The sequence below is a fragment of the Rosa chinensis genome, chromosome 2 (genome assembly GCF_002994745.2).
Source record: "Rosa chinensis cultivar Old Blush chromosome 2, RchiOBHm-V2, whole genome shotgun sequence".
NCBI classification, from domain to species: domain Eukaryota; kingdom Viridiplantae; phylum Streptophyta; class Magnoliopsida; order Rosales; family Rosaceae; genus Rosa; species Rosa chinensis.
This window is the reverse complement of record NC_037089.1, coordinates 50710965-50728811: the sequence shown is the minus strand read 5'-3', so window position 1 is coordinate 50728811 and position 17847 is coordinate 50710965. Positions and strand designations below refer to the sequence as shown.

Below are 17847 nucleotides of genomic sequence, written 5' to 3'. Positions count from 1 at the left end.
ACGGCATCAAATACTGGCCCTTCCGATGACAACATCACAAGGATGCGCCGTTGGATGGAGAGAGCAAGGAATAAATTTTGGTCGATAGCACGTTCTAGGGTTTTTCTCTTTATTCTTTTGATTGAAATAATTTTAAGGAGCTATTTGTGTCAATTAAATTCCATCTTTATATAGCTTCATGGATTGAGCAATCATTAGTCATCAAAAATTCTTGATGCAATAAAATTCCACGCAATTTCCGTTGATCAGGTAATGGTCTGAATATGTTAATCTGTTTATTTAACGGATCAAACACGGATTTAAGGTGATCCGATCCGTTAATGATTTTGTTTACTTTTATAATGATTTAATATTATCTTAGTGTATTATAAAAAAGATTTTGGTTATTTAATTCAACATTCTGTGATACTTTTAATTTTGTTTTAATGTTATCTTAAAGTTTTATGAAGTATCACGATAAAAGATTTAATAATATAATTTAAAAATTAAGAATATGTTCAAGTAAACCCTGATATCTCGCACTTACGCATTTTTGGGTGTGTCATTTATGTGCCTATTATGCTGCCACAGCGTACTAAGATGGGTCCACAACGACGAATGAGCATTTACGTTGGATATGAATCTCCAACTATTGTCCGCTACCTTGAACCCTTGACATGCGATCTCTTTACCGCTAGATTTGTGGATTGTCACTTTGATGAGACAGTCTTCCCATCGTTAGGGGGAGATGAGAACACATATGTTTAACAGGAACGACAGGAATTGTCGTGGTCTGTCCCCACTATGTCTAATCTCGATCCCCATACTGCACAGTCCGACCTTGAAGTGCGAAGAATAATCGAGCTCCAAAAAGTAGCAGACACTCTGCTTGATGCATTTTCTGATCTTGCCAAAGTGACAGGATCACACATACCTGCTGCAAACGTGCCTGCAAGGATTGATGTCCCAAATAATCGACATAACGCCACTCCTGTGACACCAATAGATGGCGCCATTACCCAGAATGGCAATGATGTGGCGTCTATGGCCGCAGGTCCCTCAAGGAAGAGCGGTAGACCAATTGGTTCGAAAGATACTCGCCCTAGAAAGAAAGCGAATGAGGCACAAACAAATCCTTTGATCATCGATACTCAAAATCCGTCCCATGAGAATGTTCCGGATTATGGTTATGTCCAAGAGACATAATTGGGGGACGCCTCAATGTCAGAACCTATCCCTGAGAACGTAGAGATCTCTGTAAATTACACTAGTGTACATGAGACGTGGGAAAGAAACTTCGAATCATCATCATTGATGATGTATTCGCGTATTCAGTGGTGCATGAGATTATTGAGACCGATGACATCGAACCATGCTCCATTGATGAATGCCAACGTAGAGCTGATTGGCTGTAAGACCTCGAAAATTTGTTATTAATTCCTAAATATTTCCTGGGATTAATAAGGTGTTCGTTTGTACGATTTCGTGGTTCGAGGGTGGACTGGATTTATTTTCGGATGAATTATTATTTGAAGTGCTCGTTTTAGGGGGTTACGAAGTTTGACTTTTTATACGTTTAGATTCTGTGAGAACTTCCTTCACAAAAGTTGTAGAATGCATCGATACGAGTTCTTGGGCATGTGGAATGCAAAAATTGGAGTTCGTATGAAGAAATTATAGCCATTGGAAAAAGTTTTCATTTTGGTATATATGGGATTTTTCCGAAAAATTATCAGAAAAATAAGAGTTTCCATTTTGGGAAACTTTTCTCTCTCTTCGATCCTGACCCCGGTTCGCCCCCTCACCTTCGCCGCCGTCATTCTTCCTCCTCCGGCCACCTTTTGCTTCGATTCCAAAGGGAATCCTGCTCTCCTAAGTCCCCTCTACACGTCTGTGGTGGTGATTTGTCATGGGAAGCACCGTGCATGACGCTACAAGGCCAAGAAGTCCCACGGTGGAGCTGCAGATCGCCCAGATCGGAGATCACGTTTCCGGCCACCATAGTCGGTGGTCCTTGGGGGCTTTTGAGGTCCAAAGGACGTAGATACTCTCCACAAAATGGCTTGCAACGATTCAACCTGTGGAGCTCGAATTTGGAAGATTGGGAATCTAGGGTTCATCGGTTTTCAAAACTTGCGAGGTAAATTCTGGCCAAATGGGTTTGATTCAGACTTTGTGCTAGTTATGAAAGTTTCCATTGGAGTTGAGATAAAGATCTTTTGTGTTAGAAGTTTTGTCTAATTTTGACTTTGGGTGGGCGGCGGCGCCGCCACTGTGGTGGACTGGTGGTGGTTTCCGGTAGGTTCCGGCCACCTTAGGGACAGTTTTTGTTCCTAATTTCGATCTACACATCGATACGATCATTTCAATATATAGTTTGTAATTTTTATAAATCGTATGAGCAAGTTATGGATTTTCAAAGTTTTAGGGTTTTCGGTTCGATCGATGTTTGATCCGTGAGGATTCGGCCGTTCGATCGACTTGTAGTTTTGTTTTGTCGATTGTAGAAGTGTTCCGAGATAGTTGGATGGTCTCGGATGATGATCTGACTGTTGGATCGTCGTATAATTGTGTTTTGTGAGTTGTGTTGTATTGAGTGTGACCTTTATGTGATTAGGTGATTGACGGAATTGTGTGAGCGGAGTTTGGATGATTTGGTGCTTGTCTTGGTTTTGTGTGAAGACGTAGCTAGATTAGAGGTGAGTAAATCTCACGGTGTTTTGGTCGATAAATTAGTTATGTTTAATTTAGTAGATTTAATTGTTACTATGCAAAATCATATTTATCAAAATAAATTATTTGTTTTAAAAATATATGAACTTGATCGACAACGGTTCATGGGTAAGTTAAAACAAGGTTTTGATATAAAATGATTTTCGAGTAGTTAATTTGTAAAACTATAGTTGGTATTAGTGGCATCCCTGAGTGGGTGACTACGTGTGTGTGTGTGTGTGTATATATATATACATGGAATACATATATATTTGGAAGGTGTGGCATGTGATATGTAGACTTTTGATGATTTATATTGTTGAAAGAGTGATTTGGAGTTGTAATGTGACAATTGTGAGTCAGAAGGTTGCAGTGGTAAACCTGGGTATTGTTCTGAGGGCTAGGTGGTCCGAAGTCCGAAGATTACAGTGGTAACTTGGGTGCACTGATATCGTAAGGTTGAACCTCGGCTGAGGTGACAGGTTACAATACAGTTAGGGTGTAAGTCATCGGATGCTTGCACCTTGGTCAAGGGGGCAGGTTATGATACAGTTATCGGATGCTTGTACCTTGGTGAAGGGGGCAGGTTACAATACAGTGGGATGTAGGTCATCGGATGCTTGCACCTTGGTCAAGGGGGCAGGTTACGATACAGTTATCGGTGCTTGTACCTTGGTCAAGGGGGCAGGTTACAATATAGTTTGAGCTCTAGTCTGTCATAGTTCAAGGAAGGTTTATGGGATTCTTTCTTTAGTGTTTACGTGAAATTTGGGATTTCCATGAATTCTATTGTTTGATTTAATTGTAATCTCCTGAACTAAACAATATACAGGGATTACTATGACTTGTATTGATTGTTTTTAATGTAATCTCCTGAACTAACTATACGCATGGATTACTATGATGTGCTTGATGTGCTTTTGATGTGATCTCCTGAACTAATTCACATGCAGGTATTACTTTATGTTTGATTTTGAATTATACTTGCTTTACATTTTCAGGAAGTAGTTGTTGGGATGTCAATGTTTTTGGAAGGTCACTGAGGTGACAATGATTCGGTTGAGATAAAAGGAGCATGATTTTGGATTACTGGAGTATTGATTGTCAGTTAGATAGTTGTGAAATTAAATGCATGAGTGAGTCAGAGCACATGTTGATTTTGATATGAGTTAACCTACGTGAGCATGATAAGATATGATATGAACTTGATGTTTGGTTGTGTTTTGTGAAGTTAAATGTTGTTGCTTTAATTTATCTCACGAGTTGAGAAATTATAAGCATGAGTGACGTGAGTCATTTTAATTGAGTTTACTCATACGAGCTTAAAAAGCTTACCGGGTTTGTTTTGTTCAACCCGGTGCACTATTCTATGATGTAGGGTTTATTGTGCAGGTTAGAATATCGATTAATCGTCGTCGAAGCTAAGGGGTACGTTCGGTAGCGTGGACGTCGAAGGGTAATCTTAGTTTTAAGTCTTCTGCTGTGTAGTGAGTTATGGTGGGTGTGTTTACTTATTTAATTGTCATTCAGTTTAATTTGTAAACTCTCGGTAATGTAATATGTGACTCTAAAGAACGAGTCGGTATTGGCATTGTGAGTTCATGACATATTTACTTGTTGTTCTTTAAAGAAAATTTTTCCTAGTGTTTAGTATTGATGTCTCAACCATCACGCCCTGTGTATTTACTCTGATAATTAGTTGTGATTGAAAATCGGGGCGTGACATTGGCCAAAATGGAAAGATGCGATCCAGGCAGAACTTGATTCTCTAGCGAAAAGAAAGGCATTTGGCAAAGTTGTACCAATACCGCCCAACACCAAACCAGTTGGTCACAAATGGGTATTCGTTAAAAAGCGTAATGAGAGAAATGAGATTGTAAGATACAAAGCTCGCCTTGTGGCGCAAGGCTTCTCACAACGCCCTGGAATCGACTACGAGGAGACCTATTCTCCCGTAATGGACGTCATAACGTTCCGCTACCTAAACCACGAAGCGCGTTTGCTATAAGGTTGAAACGCTCACTATATGGATTGAAACAATCCGGACGGATGTGGTATAACCGTCTAAGTGACTACTTGATTGGAAAGGGATATGTCAACAATGAACTATGCCCATGTGTGTTCATAAAAAGGACAAGTTCTGGATTTGCAATAGTAACGGTTTATGTCGATGACATGAACATAATTGGCACCCTTAAAGAGTTAAGGGAAACCGCTGAACACTTGAAATCCAAGTTTGAGATGAAAGATCTTGGGAAAACACGGTTTTGTCTCGGTTTAGAACTTGAGCACCGTAGAGATGGTATCCTGATTCATCAATAAGCTTATACCCAAAAGATGCTTAGGCGTTTTAACACTGACAAGATTAAGCCTTCAAGCACCCCAATGGTCGTCCGTAGTCTTAATCTAAAGAAGGATCCATTCCGTCCAAAAGATGACGACGAAGAAGTTCTAGAGGCAGAAGTGCCCTACCTAAGTGCAATAGGCTCATTTTTGTACTTAGCACAATGCACAAGACCGGATATCTCATTCGCTGTGAACTTGCTAGCTAGATATAGCTCTGCACCAACACGACGCCATTGGACTGGTGTTAAAGATATCTTTCGATACCTAAGTGGTACGATTGATATGGGCTTGTTCTATTCCTACAGAGAGAAGATGGATTCGGACCAATCTAGTGTCAGGGACGCCACATATGGTGGACTGTGTTCCCTCTCCCCATCCCAAAACGATATAAGTGTTTTGGAAGGTTTTGCTGATGATGGGCACCTCTCTGACCCACACAAAGGTCGCTCCCAAACTGGTTATGTTTTCACCATAAGAAAGACCGCGATATCTTGGAGGTCTACAAAGCAGACTTTAGTCGCTACCTCTTCGAATCATGCAGAGATTATTGCTCTTCACGAAGCAGTTCGTGAATGTATCTGGCTTAGGTCCATAGTTACGCATGTTCGAAGCAATTGTGGTATGAAGTCTACTACAGATGAGCCAACTAGCATTTATGAGGATAATGCTGCTTGCATTGAACAAATGAAGCAAGGCTACATCAAAGGCGACAACACCAAGCATATATCGCCCAAATTCTTCTACAATCAGCAACAACAGAAACTCTTCAAGATCAAAGTGAACCAGGTTCGATCTGAGAACAATGTGGCAGACTTGTTCACTAAGTCATTGCCCAAATCCACGTTCGAGAAACATGTGGCAAGAATTGGCTTGCAGAAATTATCTGAACTCCCATGATCGTAGTCATCAGGGGGAGGCGCAGACATCAGGGGGAGATGTCTACATGTTCGTCTCGAATCGTGAAGGGTGTGTTGTGCTCTTTTTCCCCTTCGACCGAGGTTATTTTTGTCCCACTGGGTTTTTGTTACTCGGCAAGGTTTTTAACGGGGCAACGAGAGAAGCACCGCGTTTGGGCAACACAAGGGGAAGTGTTCAAGTAAACCCTAATTTATGTTTGGCCCAAACTCTAGGTTACTTGACCTAGTGGTAATATGGTTAAATTAGAAGGATCTAGATTCCTATTCAATGTACGATTACTTTCCTTGTATGATTGGAATTCTATACATTGTAATCCTCTATATAAAGAGGCCCCTATTATCAATGAGAATACACAGCGAATTTCTCTCAATTTCTGATTTCCTAAAACAAAATATTCATTATAATAAATGGATCGGACTAGTGAACCAGTTATCCATTAATCCGCCGGATAAGGATTTGGATTGAGCTATTATCGATGTGCCCGGCTAACGGATCTAATCAGAAAAATCGCATTCCACCAAGAGTTTCTAGGGCAGTTTTATCTATACTATTATTAAGAGAAGATGGTTAGTCAAAATCTAAAATTTTGATAGAAATGACCCTAGAAAATTAATAAACTTTGAGAATTAATTAAATTACAAGGACAATTATGACATTTACAAAATATATTTTTATTAAAAGAATAACAAAAAAAGAACCCATAACCCATTTTTCTCTCCCACTATCTCTTCTCTACAATAACCGTTTTCTTTTTTATTTTCAAAAAAAAAAAAATACTTGCACATATGTATGGAGAAAGAGAGAGGATTCTCTTCTAAGCAAGCTAATCACCTGAGCTTCCTAAGCTTTCTACCAAATGACGACAAGTGTTCATTTTTAGATCTAGTGGTCTACAATTTCTCTTTCTATTTCCCTTCTCTCACTACAAAAAAAAAATTGCAATCGCCATGGCACCTTGCCGTAGCAAAAGCCTCTTTTACCGTCGCAAAAGAGCATTGGCGATGGCTATGCGACGACAATGCTTACATCGCGAATGGTGGCGTCGCAATGCTATTGGCGACGGCAATTGAGCGTTCGCAAGAGCATTAGCGACGGAAAACGTTTGCCATCACAATATTATTATGACGGCACAATTACCATCACCAATAGCATTGGCGACACCACCAACTGCTACCAAAGCTTTTTTCCGTTGCCAAAAATCATTTGCGACAGCAAAAATGCCATCGCAAAAGTGTTTTTAGTGTTAAAAAAAAAATCTGGCATGCATGCCTTTTTTTTTTTTTTGATAAAAGTTGTACAAGAAGTTAGAGATGAATGAATCTTATATAAAAGAAATGTTACACTAATTTCATACATCTTAGCAATGTTCAAAATTCACAAAATTAAAATACAAAAAGCTCATCTTTGATAGGCAAAGTATATATACTGAGGTGCAAACTCTGAATACTTGGTGATTGGAAAGCTTCTTTTCCTCCATCTTCACTAGATTTTGGATTTAAGGCAACCAACTTCGTCAGATTCTTTACCTCTATTGAGCTATTGGAATGATTGAAGAGCTTCTTTACCTCCATCTTCGATAGATTCTAGAAGCATCAGACTATGAATTAGTACAACCACACTAAATTTAACTAGATAAACTTTCACACTTGTGTAGTTTCAGTAAAAGAAAAATAACTCAGGTGATGCTATAGCCAAAACACCAGCAAAAAAAAAAAATCAAACATAAAACTCTACTAATTGCAGCAAGCAACAAATAGAACCGTAACCAAAAACAATTTCAAACAAGTATAGCCAAATGGTAAAAAGAAACTCAGACAAATCACAGACCTGACTAGGAGATAACTTCCTGCTCAATATAAGACAGAGACTCTTTTAATCCACCCAAAGGAGTTCTTGGTCTTGGACAAATCATCATCATTCTCTATTGAAAATAGAGCCTCTTATATCATCTGTCATGCTTGCACAAATGAACTGTACAATCATTAGTAAGAAAAGGTAACACAAATCAATAAATAGCAAGTAGAATATGTTAACATATTGAAATTATCATTTAACAAAGACTCAAAAATCTATGCAGATATGAAGACTTATTAAACTAGGATTCGACCAATTAATACCCATGCACTCAACCCTTGAAACCAAAAGGAGGACACATATACAAAAACATCAATGTGAAATCAAACTTACAAGCTGATACTGTATTTCAAGAAGTTGAGGAAATTGCTTTCTAAATTGGTATTTCTATTGATATTGAAAGACAACCAAAAGCATTTCGAACGACAACAATTTAAAACCAATATATTTCCATGTAAATATAATTCCAAGTGAAAATGCATATGATCAGTAAGTTTTAATTGACAAACAAGACATGTATAGAAGAGGCAACTATGCATGCAAACATTAAAGAAATATAGTGTTAGCAATATATGAGTTTGAAGTTGCTTTGTGACAATTACAATCTTTATGTTTCTTGATGAGAATTATGTGGGGATTTATAAAACTTGAGAAGTGCCATCACTTGGACTAGTATTAACACCCACAGTCAACTCTTCAACTTGAACAATCAAAACCTATAAAAGAAAGAGAAGAAGAGATAAATTACCTGCATCCTAGCCTCATCCCGAGTTAATCCTAAGTCCCAAGACATCTCCATATAGTTAAACCTAAAACATGATACCAAGAGAATTAGAAAGAAGAGGGAAAAGATAAAAGCAAGAAACATGCCGAGGACACTAGAAGTTGTCCGTAAAATCATATTGCTACCATAATACCACTACTGCGAAATCATATAGCAAATACATATAAATGCATCAATAGCATATCAATCAAAATTTGAAATAGAAACATTCCCAGATCTCATGAATTCAAGAAAGCCCTGAGGAATTGAAGGCACATAGGGTTTGCATATCTAGCTACAATGATTTTGGCCACTCCAAAAATTCCTTTACAAAACTGTAATCAAGTTTGGAGCTTAATCTTATTGTGGTAGGAGAACATATACAGGCATCAAGTTAATTTAGGCATAACTCAAGAGATTAGGTGGTGTCAGAATGTAAAGGAGAGACTAAATTTTACCCCACCTCAAGTCCATTCCATAAGAAAGCAAGATCCTTCTTGTCTGACAAGGATATAAGAGCTTGCTTATCACCTGAACAAGAAGAAAATTACAAGGCTCCACTATAACCATAAGTACATATGTAAACAAAATAACACAAAAGGATTTAAAGCTATACTTGTGTATATCTCCATGAATATCAAAATAGAAAGTAATAGATATAGCCAATCACTTGACATCAAGGCACTTTTTGTAAAGAAAGAATATAAACAATACCTTTGAACATTTCCAGTGTAATCGACCACTGCAAAAATAGAACTTTGTTTCTTTTGTACAATTTCACTATGCATACATGAAGACAAGACCATTCCATTACATACATTACTATAAGAATATAATATCAACCTCTCATGCCCCTTGGTATGCAAACCTGATTTCACATGGTAGCATACATTTTCACATGATATACCAAACATGTGGGAAACAAGAAAATCACTAAAAACAACTGAAAATCATGTATCGAAGAAATCAAAATAAACACCAGGACAACAAAATGAGGCTCCAAACAAGTAGAAACAAAGTATAGTTTCAATAACATCTGTAAGAAATCAAGACCCGTCAATTGCTTAGAGGCATCTTGAAACTTCAAAATGACCAATCATGAACAATTAAGACAAGCCCATTTCAGAGCTCAAAATGTAATATAATATGAGGAAACATAAGTGCCAATAGTCATGGGTTCAGAGACTGTAAAGGTCCTAATCCCAAAACAATTAAGATACCAAAAGCTCTACTGGACTAGTGGACACAAATTGGTTCTCTTCTCCTGATGTTTTACTACGGAAAAGTTGAAGGGAAAAAAATACAAACAGTACCCAACCTAAGGCCCACTCCGAATTTCTATACCCAAGTTTATGAAACTATCACAATGGTACCCCAAATACCCTGCCCGACCCAACCTTCATACCCGTCGTTCATGACGGCGTTAACTATCATGCCACGTGGCATTTTCTTAGGGGTAACATCGACCCTTTGTCTTTACCTCCACCATTCCCAGTTCCCACCATGTCATTTGTGAACCAAACCCTCCAAAGTCCACCATTCTCAATTTTTTCTTTTCTTTTTGATATGCTGTGAGTTATCACTTTGCCATCATCACACAGACTCCTCATAATTTATCTTTCCATTACCAATTCATCATCTATTGTTTGTGTACGGAGAGAGAGAGAGAGAGAGAGAGAGAGAGAGAGGGGGGGGGGGGGACCTTGACTTGTTTTTTGCATAAGCAGGGATTAAAAGAAAAAGATAAATAAGTAAAAATTTAAGAAAATAAATAGAGTCCGTTGGATGTAGTTTTATACACGTGTCGCTATGTCATCGAAAGTTTAGGCAGATTAGGTAAAATTGGAGCTTATGAGAGAGGCTCTATGGAGAAAGGCTAGTTTGATAGAATAGGTTCTAGGTGCCCTAAAGGTACCTGCTTGTATTCTTGTTTATGTTTCTTATAAAAAAAAAAAAATTTGATCGGGTTAAATTTTATTGTTACTAAACATATTTGAAATTAGGTTGATCCGATACAAATCCAATTCATTTTACCTACTAGCTACTATTAGGAAGAGTAGTAGAAGAAACATCCCAACACACCAGATCCATCACACTTCAGATCTTGTAGGCCATGGCTCAATGTTTATTTTCCTGGGTTCAACTTTGTTATTTTTCTTTTGTTCAACCTTGTTAAAAGGGTACAAAGGTATTTAACTCCCAAAGCTTGGTTTTTAACCAACAAACCTCGTCAGCGAAAGCTACTGAATTAGACGCGTTGGTCTCGCCCTGCAAACTCAAGCGCAGTCACAGCTTAGACAACCATATGGCTTCTTGTCTGCAACTCAACGCTAAGCCCTTCACCCCTCTTGTCTCTCCGAACCCCCTCTCCAAACACACCTTCAAGCTTGGCAGGGTCCGGTGCTCCGCCGCCTCACCCTCCAAACGCTACACCATCACTCTGCTTCCCGGCGATGGCATTGGCCCCGAAGTCATTTCAGTCGCCAAAAACGTCCTCAACCTCGCTGCCACCATCGAAGGTTTCTTCTGTTCCGCTTTTTTGGTCAATTTATGTTTGTTTTGCTCTGCTTGGTTGGTTTCCCTTAAAAGAAAAATGAAGGCCATTTTTGCCTCTTTGTTTTCTAATACTTTTGATGGGTAGTGTTTGGCAATAAGTTTATAGTGTGTATAATGAAGTGATCTTTTTGTAGGAGTGAAAATTCGGTCTTTTTCGCAAGGTTTCTAATCATGTAACTAACTATGTATTTCCATGAATTAGGGATTGAGTTTAAATATCAAGAAATGCCTGTGGGTGGAAATGCCTTGGATTTGACTGGAGTGCCGTTACCAGAAGAGACCCTTTCGGCAGCTAAGCAATCCGATGCAGTTCTGCTGGGAGCAATTGGGGGGTAGATACTATTCTCCTTCACTTTGCCTTGTGTTTTTTTAGCCTTGTTCATTCTTTTGTAAATAGTGTAGTTTACTTCAGGTGAATTATTGGTCTTTTTAAGGTACAAATGGGATAAAAACGAAAAGCATTTAAAACCAGAAACTGGGTTGCTTAAGCTTCGGGAAGGTCTTAAAGTGTTTGCAAATTTGAGGCCAGCAGTTGTTTTACCGCAGGTATGGTCTGTTATAATGGAAATTTATTGACAATTTGGTAAAATATATTACTTTATACCCTGACGTTATGAGTTCATGAGTTTGTGGTGCACCTTGATAGATTAAGACCAACATTTATGACCTCAGATACGTAAATGTTATCATTATGTATTTGCATATGTTATCTAAATTTTAATTGAGTTACTGAGGAGTGTGCATTATTCAGCTGATTTCTTAAAGCCAGTCTACCTTTATTTCAAAATTGTCCATGAAAAAATGTTATGTACTCTTTCAGTTGGTCGATGCCTCTACTTTGAAGAGAGAGGTCGCCGAAGGGGTTGACCTTATGGTTATAAGAGAGCTCACTGGTGGTTAGTATTCTAGATTTAAACTAGCAATCCAACTATTGCACTTTTGCCACTCAAACTAATTATGCCATTATTTTTCTTGGAAATAGGTATATACTTTGGACAGCCAAGGGGTTTTGGCACTAATGAAAACGGTGAGGAGATTGGTTTCAATACCGAGGTGTATGCTGCCTATGAGGTTGTTTTCATATTATTCTTAAACTTGCTAAGTATATTTCTAATGCTAGCAATCCATGATTTTGAACGGGACATCGTATTTAGGGTGATTTTGCATAAATCTAATTTTTCTCTTCATGTTCACTCAACAAAGTCAACAAACTACCATTTTATCCTATTCATACAAATCCCAACTACCATACCTGAGCTTTCTTTGTAAATGGCTCAAATTCAGATTGCAGCTTTGGGATAACTTTGTTAAAGTTTCTCCAAAATTGACCTCTGGAGAAAGAAATATGGGAGGATCATGAGTTTGGTTTCCTGGGCGTTTCTTTGACTTGTAGTAGGGGTGAGAGGTTCTGTGGGGTAGCTTTGGGTTTATAACTTGATACAGAGTAGTTTTTTTGCTATACTACTGTGTAACCAGATTAGTCGTTCTTGCTTTGATGCTTTCTCTGCTGAAGAAATCACAAGAAGTGGTACACTGAGATCAATATGCTTCATTTAGTTGAATAGGGAACTCTTTAATTCCAAGTTTTTATTTTTTATTTTTTTAAATGAATGATATGTAGAATTTGTTTAGCGACTTTTGCATGTTTTTTTTAGTAGTTTTATACTTGATTGTTTAAAAAAATATTCATAAACTAAGCTTTATCTAGAAAGAATCTATGATTAACTTATCTTCTCGCCAGATTGATCGTATTGCTCGAGTTGCATTTGAGACTGCTAGGAAGCGGCAGGGAAAGCTCTGTAGTGTTGACAAAGCAAATGTATTGGAGGTACTTTTTTGTTGGAAGAACCCTTTCTTTCTTTGCCTCATTACTTGAATATAAGGTACATAACTAACTTGTCAGGCCTTGGTTTTAATTTCTTTCAAACCAAAGCTGTGAAAGTTTTCTTTTGTTTTTAATGCCATTTTATGCTATGAGACTATAGAGTCTTATTCATTAGATTGACGATGGCATAGTGGATTGATCGTGCCTAACTGCTCTGCTGCATAAAACTATAAGTTTTGCTTGTTAAATACCAGTGGTTTCAAACTTTCAACAGATGTGTGATTTATGTGGCTTGATTTGTTTTGCCTCAGCTTTTGTCTTGATTAAGAAAAAAACATATAATCTTACTGGTTCTGCTCATCTAGTACATTTTTATTTTTGTTTTTCTAATAGTAATCATTTTCCTTATAGAAGAAGATTAATTATGGTGTTTAACAGTAATATGGGTTTAGCTAGGAAGGCCAGGCCTGTGGTTCGAACCCCTCACGGTATCTACCCAGCTGTTTGCTAGAGTTTCCTGTCTCCTAAAGATTGTAGGGTTCGGTAGGAGGCTTCAGTTTTGAGACCGGGTCAGCAAAGTGGGTTTGGGGATGCATAGGTTCAAAAAAGAAAAACAATTATATACAGATGATACATGTTCTCTATAAGCTAACACTGTCTGCAGGTTAAAATGTGAACCTTCATAATGATCTACCTTAGATTCTCGCATCTGTGATAGGTGTCTCTCTTTATATTGTGCATGTGATACCGAAAGAGGCAATAGTTTGACATGCCATGCATAAAAGTGTTAAATAGCAACAGATTTAAAAAAAAATTATGTTATAATATGTGCTAAAAATGATCCGGTTTATCTCATGACAGATTTTCAATCTGATCGGTGCCTTTCAAGATCTATTAGCCAATCTATTGCACTGAAGTATGGCTGTTTTTAGGTCTAACGATCTGTAGATACTGTCAAGTATAAGTTTGAATTACTGGATTACAGACAAGTGTCCTATGATTGTTTCAAAAAAGGAAATGTCAGAAATATGTAGAGTAAAAAAAATTGTTTTACTTGCATATATATCTCTGGCCGTTCTTTGTTTTCAGAAATGCTTAAGTTGCATCATGAGTTTATTACATGTCTTGTAGTATTGATATATAGCATTCAATGGATATCCAGGCATCAATGTTTTGGAGAAAAAGAATCCTGGAAATAGCCTTGGATTATCCTGATGTTGAACTCTCACACATGTATGTTGATAATGCGGCAATGCAGCTTGTTCGTAATCCAAAACAGGTTTGTCTTTAGTTCCATTTGAGTTATCTATCTTTCCTTTATTCTAGGACCAAAATATGGATGAGTAGAGCAAAATTCTGAAGTGTACTAAATGAAAATTGCTAGTCTCACTGTGTCTTCCCATTAACAATTGCAGTTTGATACAATTGTAACAAACAACATATTTGGCGATATATTATCTGATGAGGCCTCAATGATTACTGGAAGTATTGGGATGCTTCCATCTGCTAGTCTTGGAGAATCAGTAAGGCAACTTTCTTTTTCGATGGTTCAAATTTAGCTCTATATGTTCAACTGTGTGAGGAATCTGTTTTTGGTAGAACCTTCCAGCCTTTGCCTTTTTGTTTTGAGGTATGTTTAGATTTCTTTTGATCTGAAAACATTATAATTCCCATTGGCTCAGGGTCCTGGACTTTTTGAACCTATACATGGTTCTGCTCCTGATATTGCTGGACAGGTTGGTTTTCCCGCACATCAAATTATCTTGTTCTTGGAGTACAATGTGATTTAAATATGAAACGGTCCAACATGCAGGATAAGGCAAACCCATTAGCAACGGTTCTCAGTGCTGCTATGCTTTTGAAGTACGGTCTTGGAGAAGAAAATGCTGCCAAGAGAATTGAGGCAGCAGTCCTAGATACTTTGAACCGGGGGTTTCGAACGGTTGATATCTATTCGTCTGGAACGGTATTACATTTTCAGTTTCTCGTGTTTTCTTTTATTTGTTCTTTTTCATTGGTACCAACATATTATAATGCTCTTGTGTGAAACACAGACATATGACACTGTTTACTTGTTGGAAATCCTGTTGCTCATTCCTCTAGTTACCTACAAGAAAAAAATAAATAAATAATAAAATAAAATCTTTGTTAGCATTCTTTAATAAGTGGCTTCTCATGTAGGAACATTTTTATTAGATGTTTAGCTCTTCTTTATGTTCGATGTTATCTTTTTTAATTTGAATATGATCGACCAGCATTCCTTGGGTAGGTGTGGATAGTTACTTGCAAAGATAGTCAGTGATAGTCTTAATGTCTCTATAGGCAGATGCAGATTAAGAGAGATGTTCATGAGAAAATGACTTTCTTCTGGTTTATAGCTTAAATCATGATTATTTCCAACAAATCTTGAATTATGGAAAGGGAATCTGTTAAAATCGTTGTTAATTATTTCAACAGCAGTAATTCCCTAGAGTCCAGTGTCAAGTTATCTAGTTTTGATTTGACTGACTATCATGGCTAACATTTGCTTTATACAGAAGTTGGTAGGATGTAAAGAAATGGGTGAAGAGGTATTGAAGTCAGTTGACTCTCTGGTTCCTTCTCCGGTATGAAGATAGTCATGCCAACGTAACACGATCTTGGGAGTAGGGAGCCTTTGTGAAATAAGCTGAAAAAGCAACTCGTATATCTTCTCCAGTGATAGTTTCCTTTTTTTTGTTTCTTTAATTTGAAGGGCCTGTTTTATTGCTTCTCAATTTTCAGATTCATTTTCTTTAGGTGAAACAAAACCATTTTCATGTGTGCCAGAATTTTTATTTATGCTCGCTTTTTACCTTTTGGCTTGGTGCTTAAAATTATCATGGTTTTGAAGGATTGTTGTAGCATGGGAATATTGCTTCTGTAATTATCTTCCATGTAATTATCTTACAAATAACGGGGAGCAATATAGAGAGTTTCTAATGAGGACCTTATGATAAGGACCAAGTGAAGATTTTCAAATTAACGGCCAAGTTGACAGACATGTTAAAATTTTAAAATATTATCTAAAGTCATCCAAATGTTCATTTGAAAATCCTCACTTTGTCTTTATTATAAGGTACTCATTAGAAGCTCTCTCTATTGCTCCCAGTTATTTGTAAGATAATTACATGGAAGAGAAGTTTGGCTAATACGTGCTGTATTTTGTTTATGAACTAGTTGAATCCCTAGGTTGGTAAGCTTGTCTATCAAGAGGGTTGAAATCCTTTACGACTTGGAAATTGAATGTAAATTTATGGTCAGTGGCAAGTGTTCAATGCATTCCACGCTCCTAGTTCAGGACAACGGGAGGAAATCACCTGTCCCTAAAACTCCTATCCCCATTCGGTCTGACTAATAATATATCCCGTTGTGTTTTTCCATTAGTAAAACCTTAAAACTGTTAACTTGTATTATTTTTAAACAATGAAAGTACACAAACAATTAAACCATCTGAGATAAACGATTTAATGTAGTACCCAGAGGCTGCTCGCAGTGGCAGATCTAAGCACAGACTAGGACGGGCTTGAGCCCGTTCGAGATTTTTGGGCCTAAAAAAAAATTAGATGTATATTTTTTTTTAGGTGGGTATTGTCCAATGTCCATAGTCGGATAGTCCAGATTCTAGAAGCCCAGGCCAGCTGAAGTAATCCCCACTCCCGACACTTGGGCTATGTTTTGTATGGCTGTGCTTTTCAGAAAAGCTGGCTTATATTTATTTCTGAGAATAAGCGGCTGAAAAGCAAAGCAGCTGAGTGTTTGGTAAATTGGCTTTTTATAAGTGCTGTCAGTGGCAAAAGCAGTGACAAAGTGTTTGGTAAACTCAAACTGGCTTGTGCTTTTTGTTTGTGGAATGACCAAATTAGACATGAGATATTATTTTGCCTTAATTGTTTGGTAATATAATGTTGTTCAAATGCTTTTCTTATTATTTTTAATCTTTATTGTGTCCTTATTAATTTTTGTTAACTTTCAATTGTTATAAATCATGGTAACCATATGAGGCATATATATGTTATCCCCCATTATCTCCGGTGCAACACTATTAAATTCATTCTCCAACGGCTTGATTATTTCTTTACCTAATTCACAAAAATGATCTAGTGCTCTTTTTATGATGAGTTTATTTTTCATTATGTCCATGTAAATTATTCTTTAACTATCCATTCTTATAGATTGTGGTAACCATATGATTAATATTAGACCGTTTTAATATGTTAGCATAATATAAATTTCTAGAAGGTAAAACTATTCAATATAATCAACTGAACTTGTAAATTACAATGGGAAGAAAATCTTTCAATCAATTTGACTATGATGACTTTAATTAAATTGAGGAATCCAACCCAATCAACTGAATTGATTTTTATACACAAAGTATTCTCCTGATTTTGAAGAGCTCTGATCACTCTCGGTTTGTATCTTTTGATGGCAGAATCAAATGCTTCCTCCAGTCTGTCCATAATTCCAAATTCCATTTGTCTGCTCACAGCCTCAAGGTTTGAGCATGGAAGAAAAACCTTGCTTAAGGAGGAGGGTACAGGTTCTTAACCAAGACCAAACCAAGATTTTCCATCAAATTAATGGACATGAAATCTTAATCAACAACATTATTCATGATAATTAGACCCTAAAACACAGAATCAGAATTATAATTTGAGCCTCTCTTCGATACCTCCAAGCATAAACAACCATTAAGCATTCTGTCCAGGTTGATCTTAAAAGCTTCAGGTGATTCCTGGTCTACAATTCTAGCACAAGCACCCTGAAAAAGTACAAACCCCCATTACACAAAAACCCAAAGTATCAATCTTTGGTTATGAAAAACAAGGGAAAAAAATCAGAGCACCTGAGATTGGGGCAAGTCTCTCCAATG

At 37.3% G+C, this 17847-nt stretch overlaps 1 protein-coding gene across 2 annotated transcripts in view; it reads left to right on the top strand.

Moving 5' to 3' along the window:
• The first annotated feature begins 10791 nt into the window (after positions 1 to 10791).
• The window catches only part of LOC112189403 (3-isopropylmalate dehydrogenase 2, chloroplastic), a 37027-nt gene continuing 29971 nt past the window's right edge, over positions 10792 to 17847 (top strand). Inside the window, exons 1-11 of one of the 2 annotated variants that reach the window (XM_024328738.2) lie at positions 10794 to 11091; positions 11331 to 11460; positions 11563 to 11674; positions 11949 to 12024; positions 12111 to 12199; positions 12870 to 12956; positions 14116 to 14232; positions 14369 to 14476; positions 14636 to 14689; positions 14767 to 14919; positions 15491 to 15792. In XM_024328738.2, the coding sequence (XP_024184506.1) occupies positions 10878 to 11091; positions 11331 to 11460; positions 11563 to 11674; positions 11949 to 12024; positions 12111 to 12199; positions 12870 to 12956; positions 14116 to 14232; positions 14369 to 14476; positions 14636 to 14689; positions 14767 to 14919; positions 15491 to 15565 (1215 nt within the window). In that variant the 5' untranslated portion in view covers positions 10794 to 10877 and the 3' untranslated portion in view covers positions 15566 to 15792. Of the gene's footprint in view, positions 11092 to 11330; positions 11461 to 11562; positions 11675 to 11948; positions 12025 to 12110; positions 12200 to 12869; positions 12957 to 14115; positions 14233 to 14368; positions 14477 to 14635; positions 14690 to 14766; positions 14920 to 15490; positions 15793 to 17847 lie in introns of those variants that run through there. The other variant, XM_024328739.2, reaches the window with a different exon arrangement.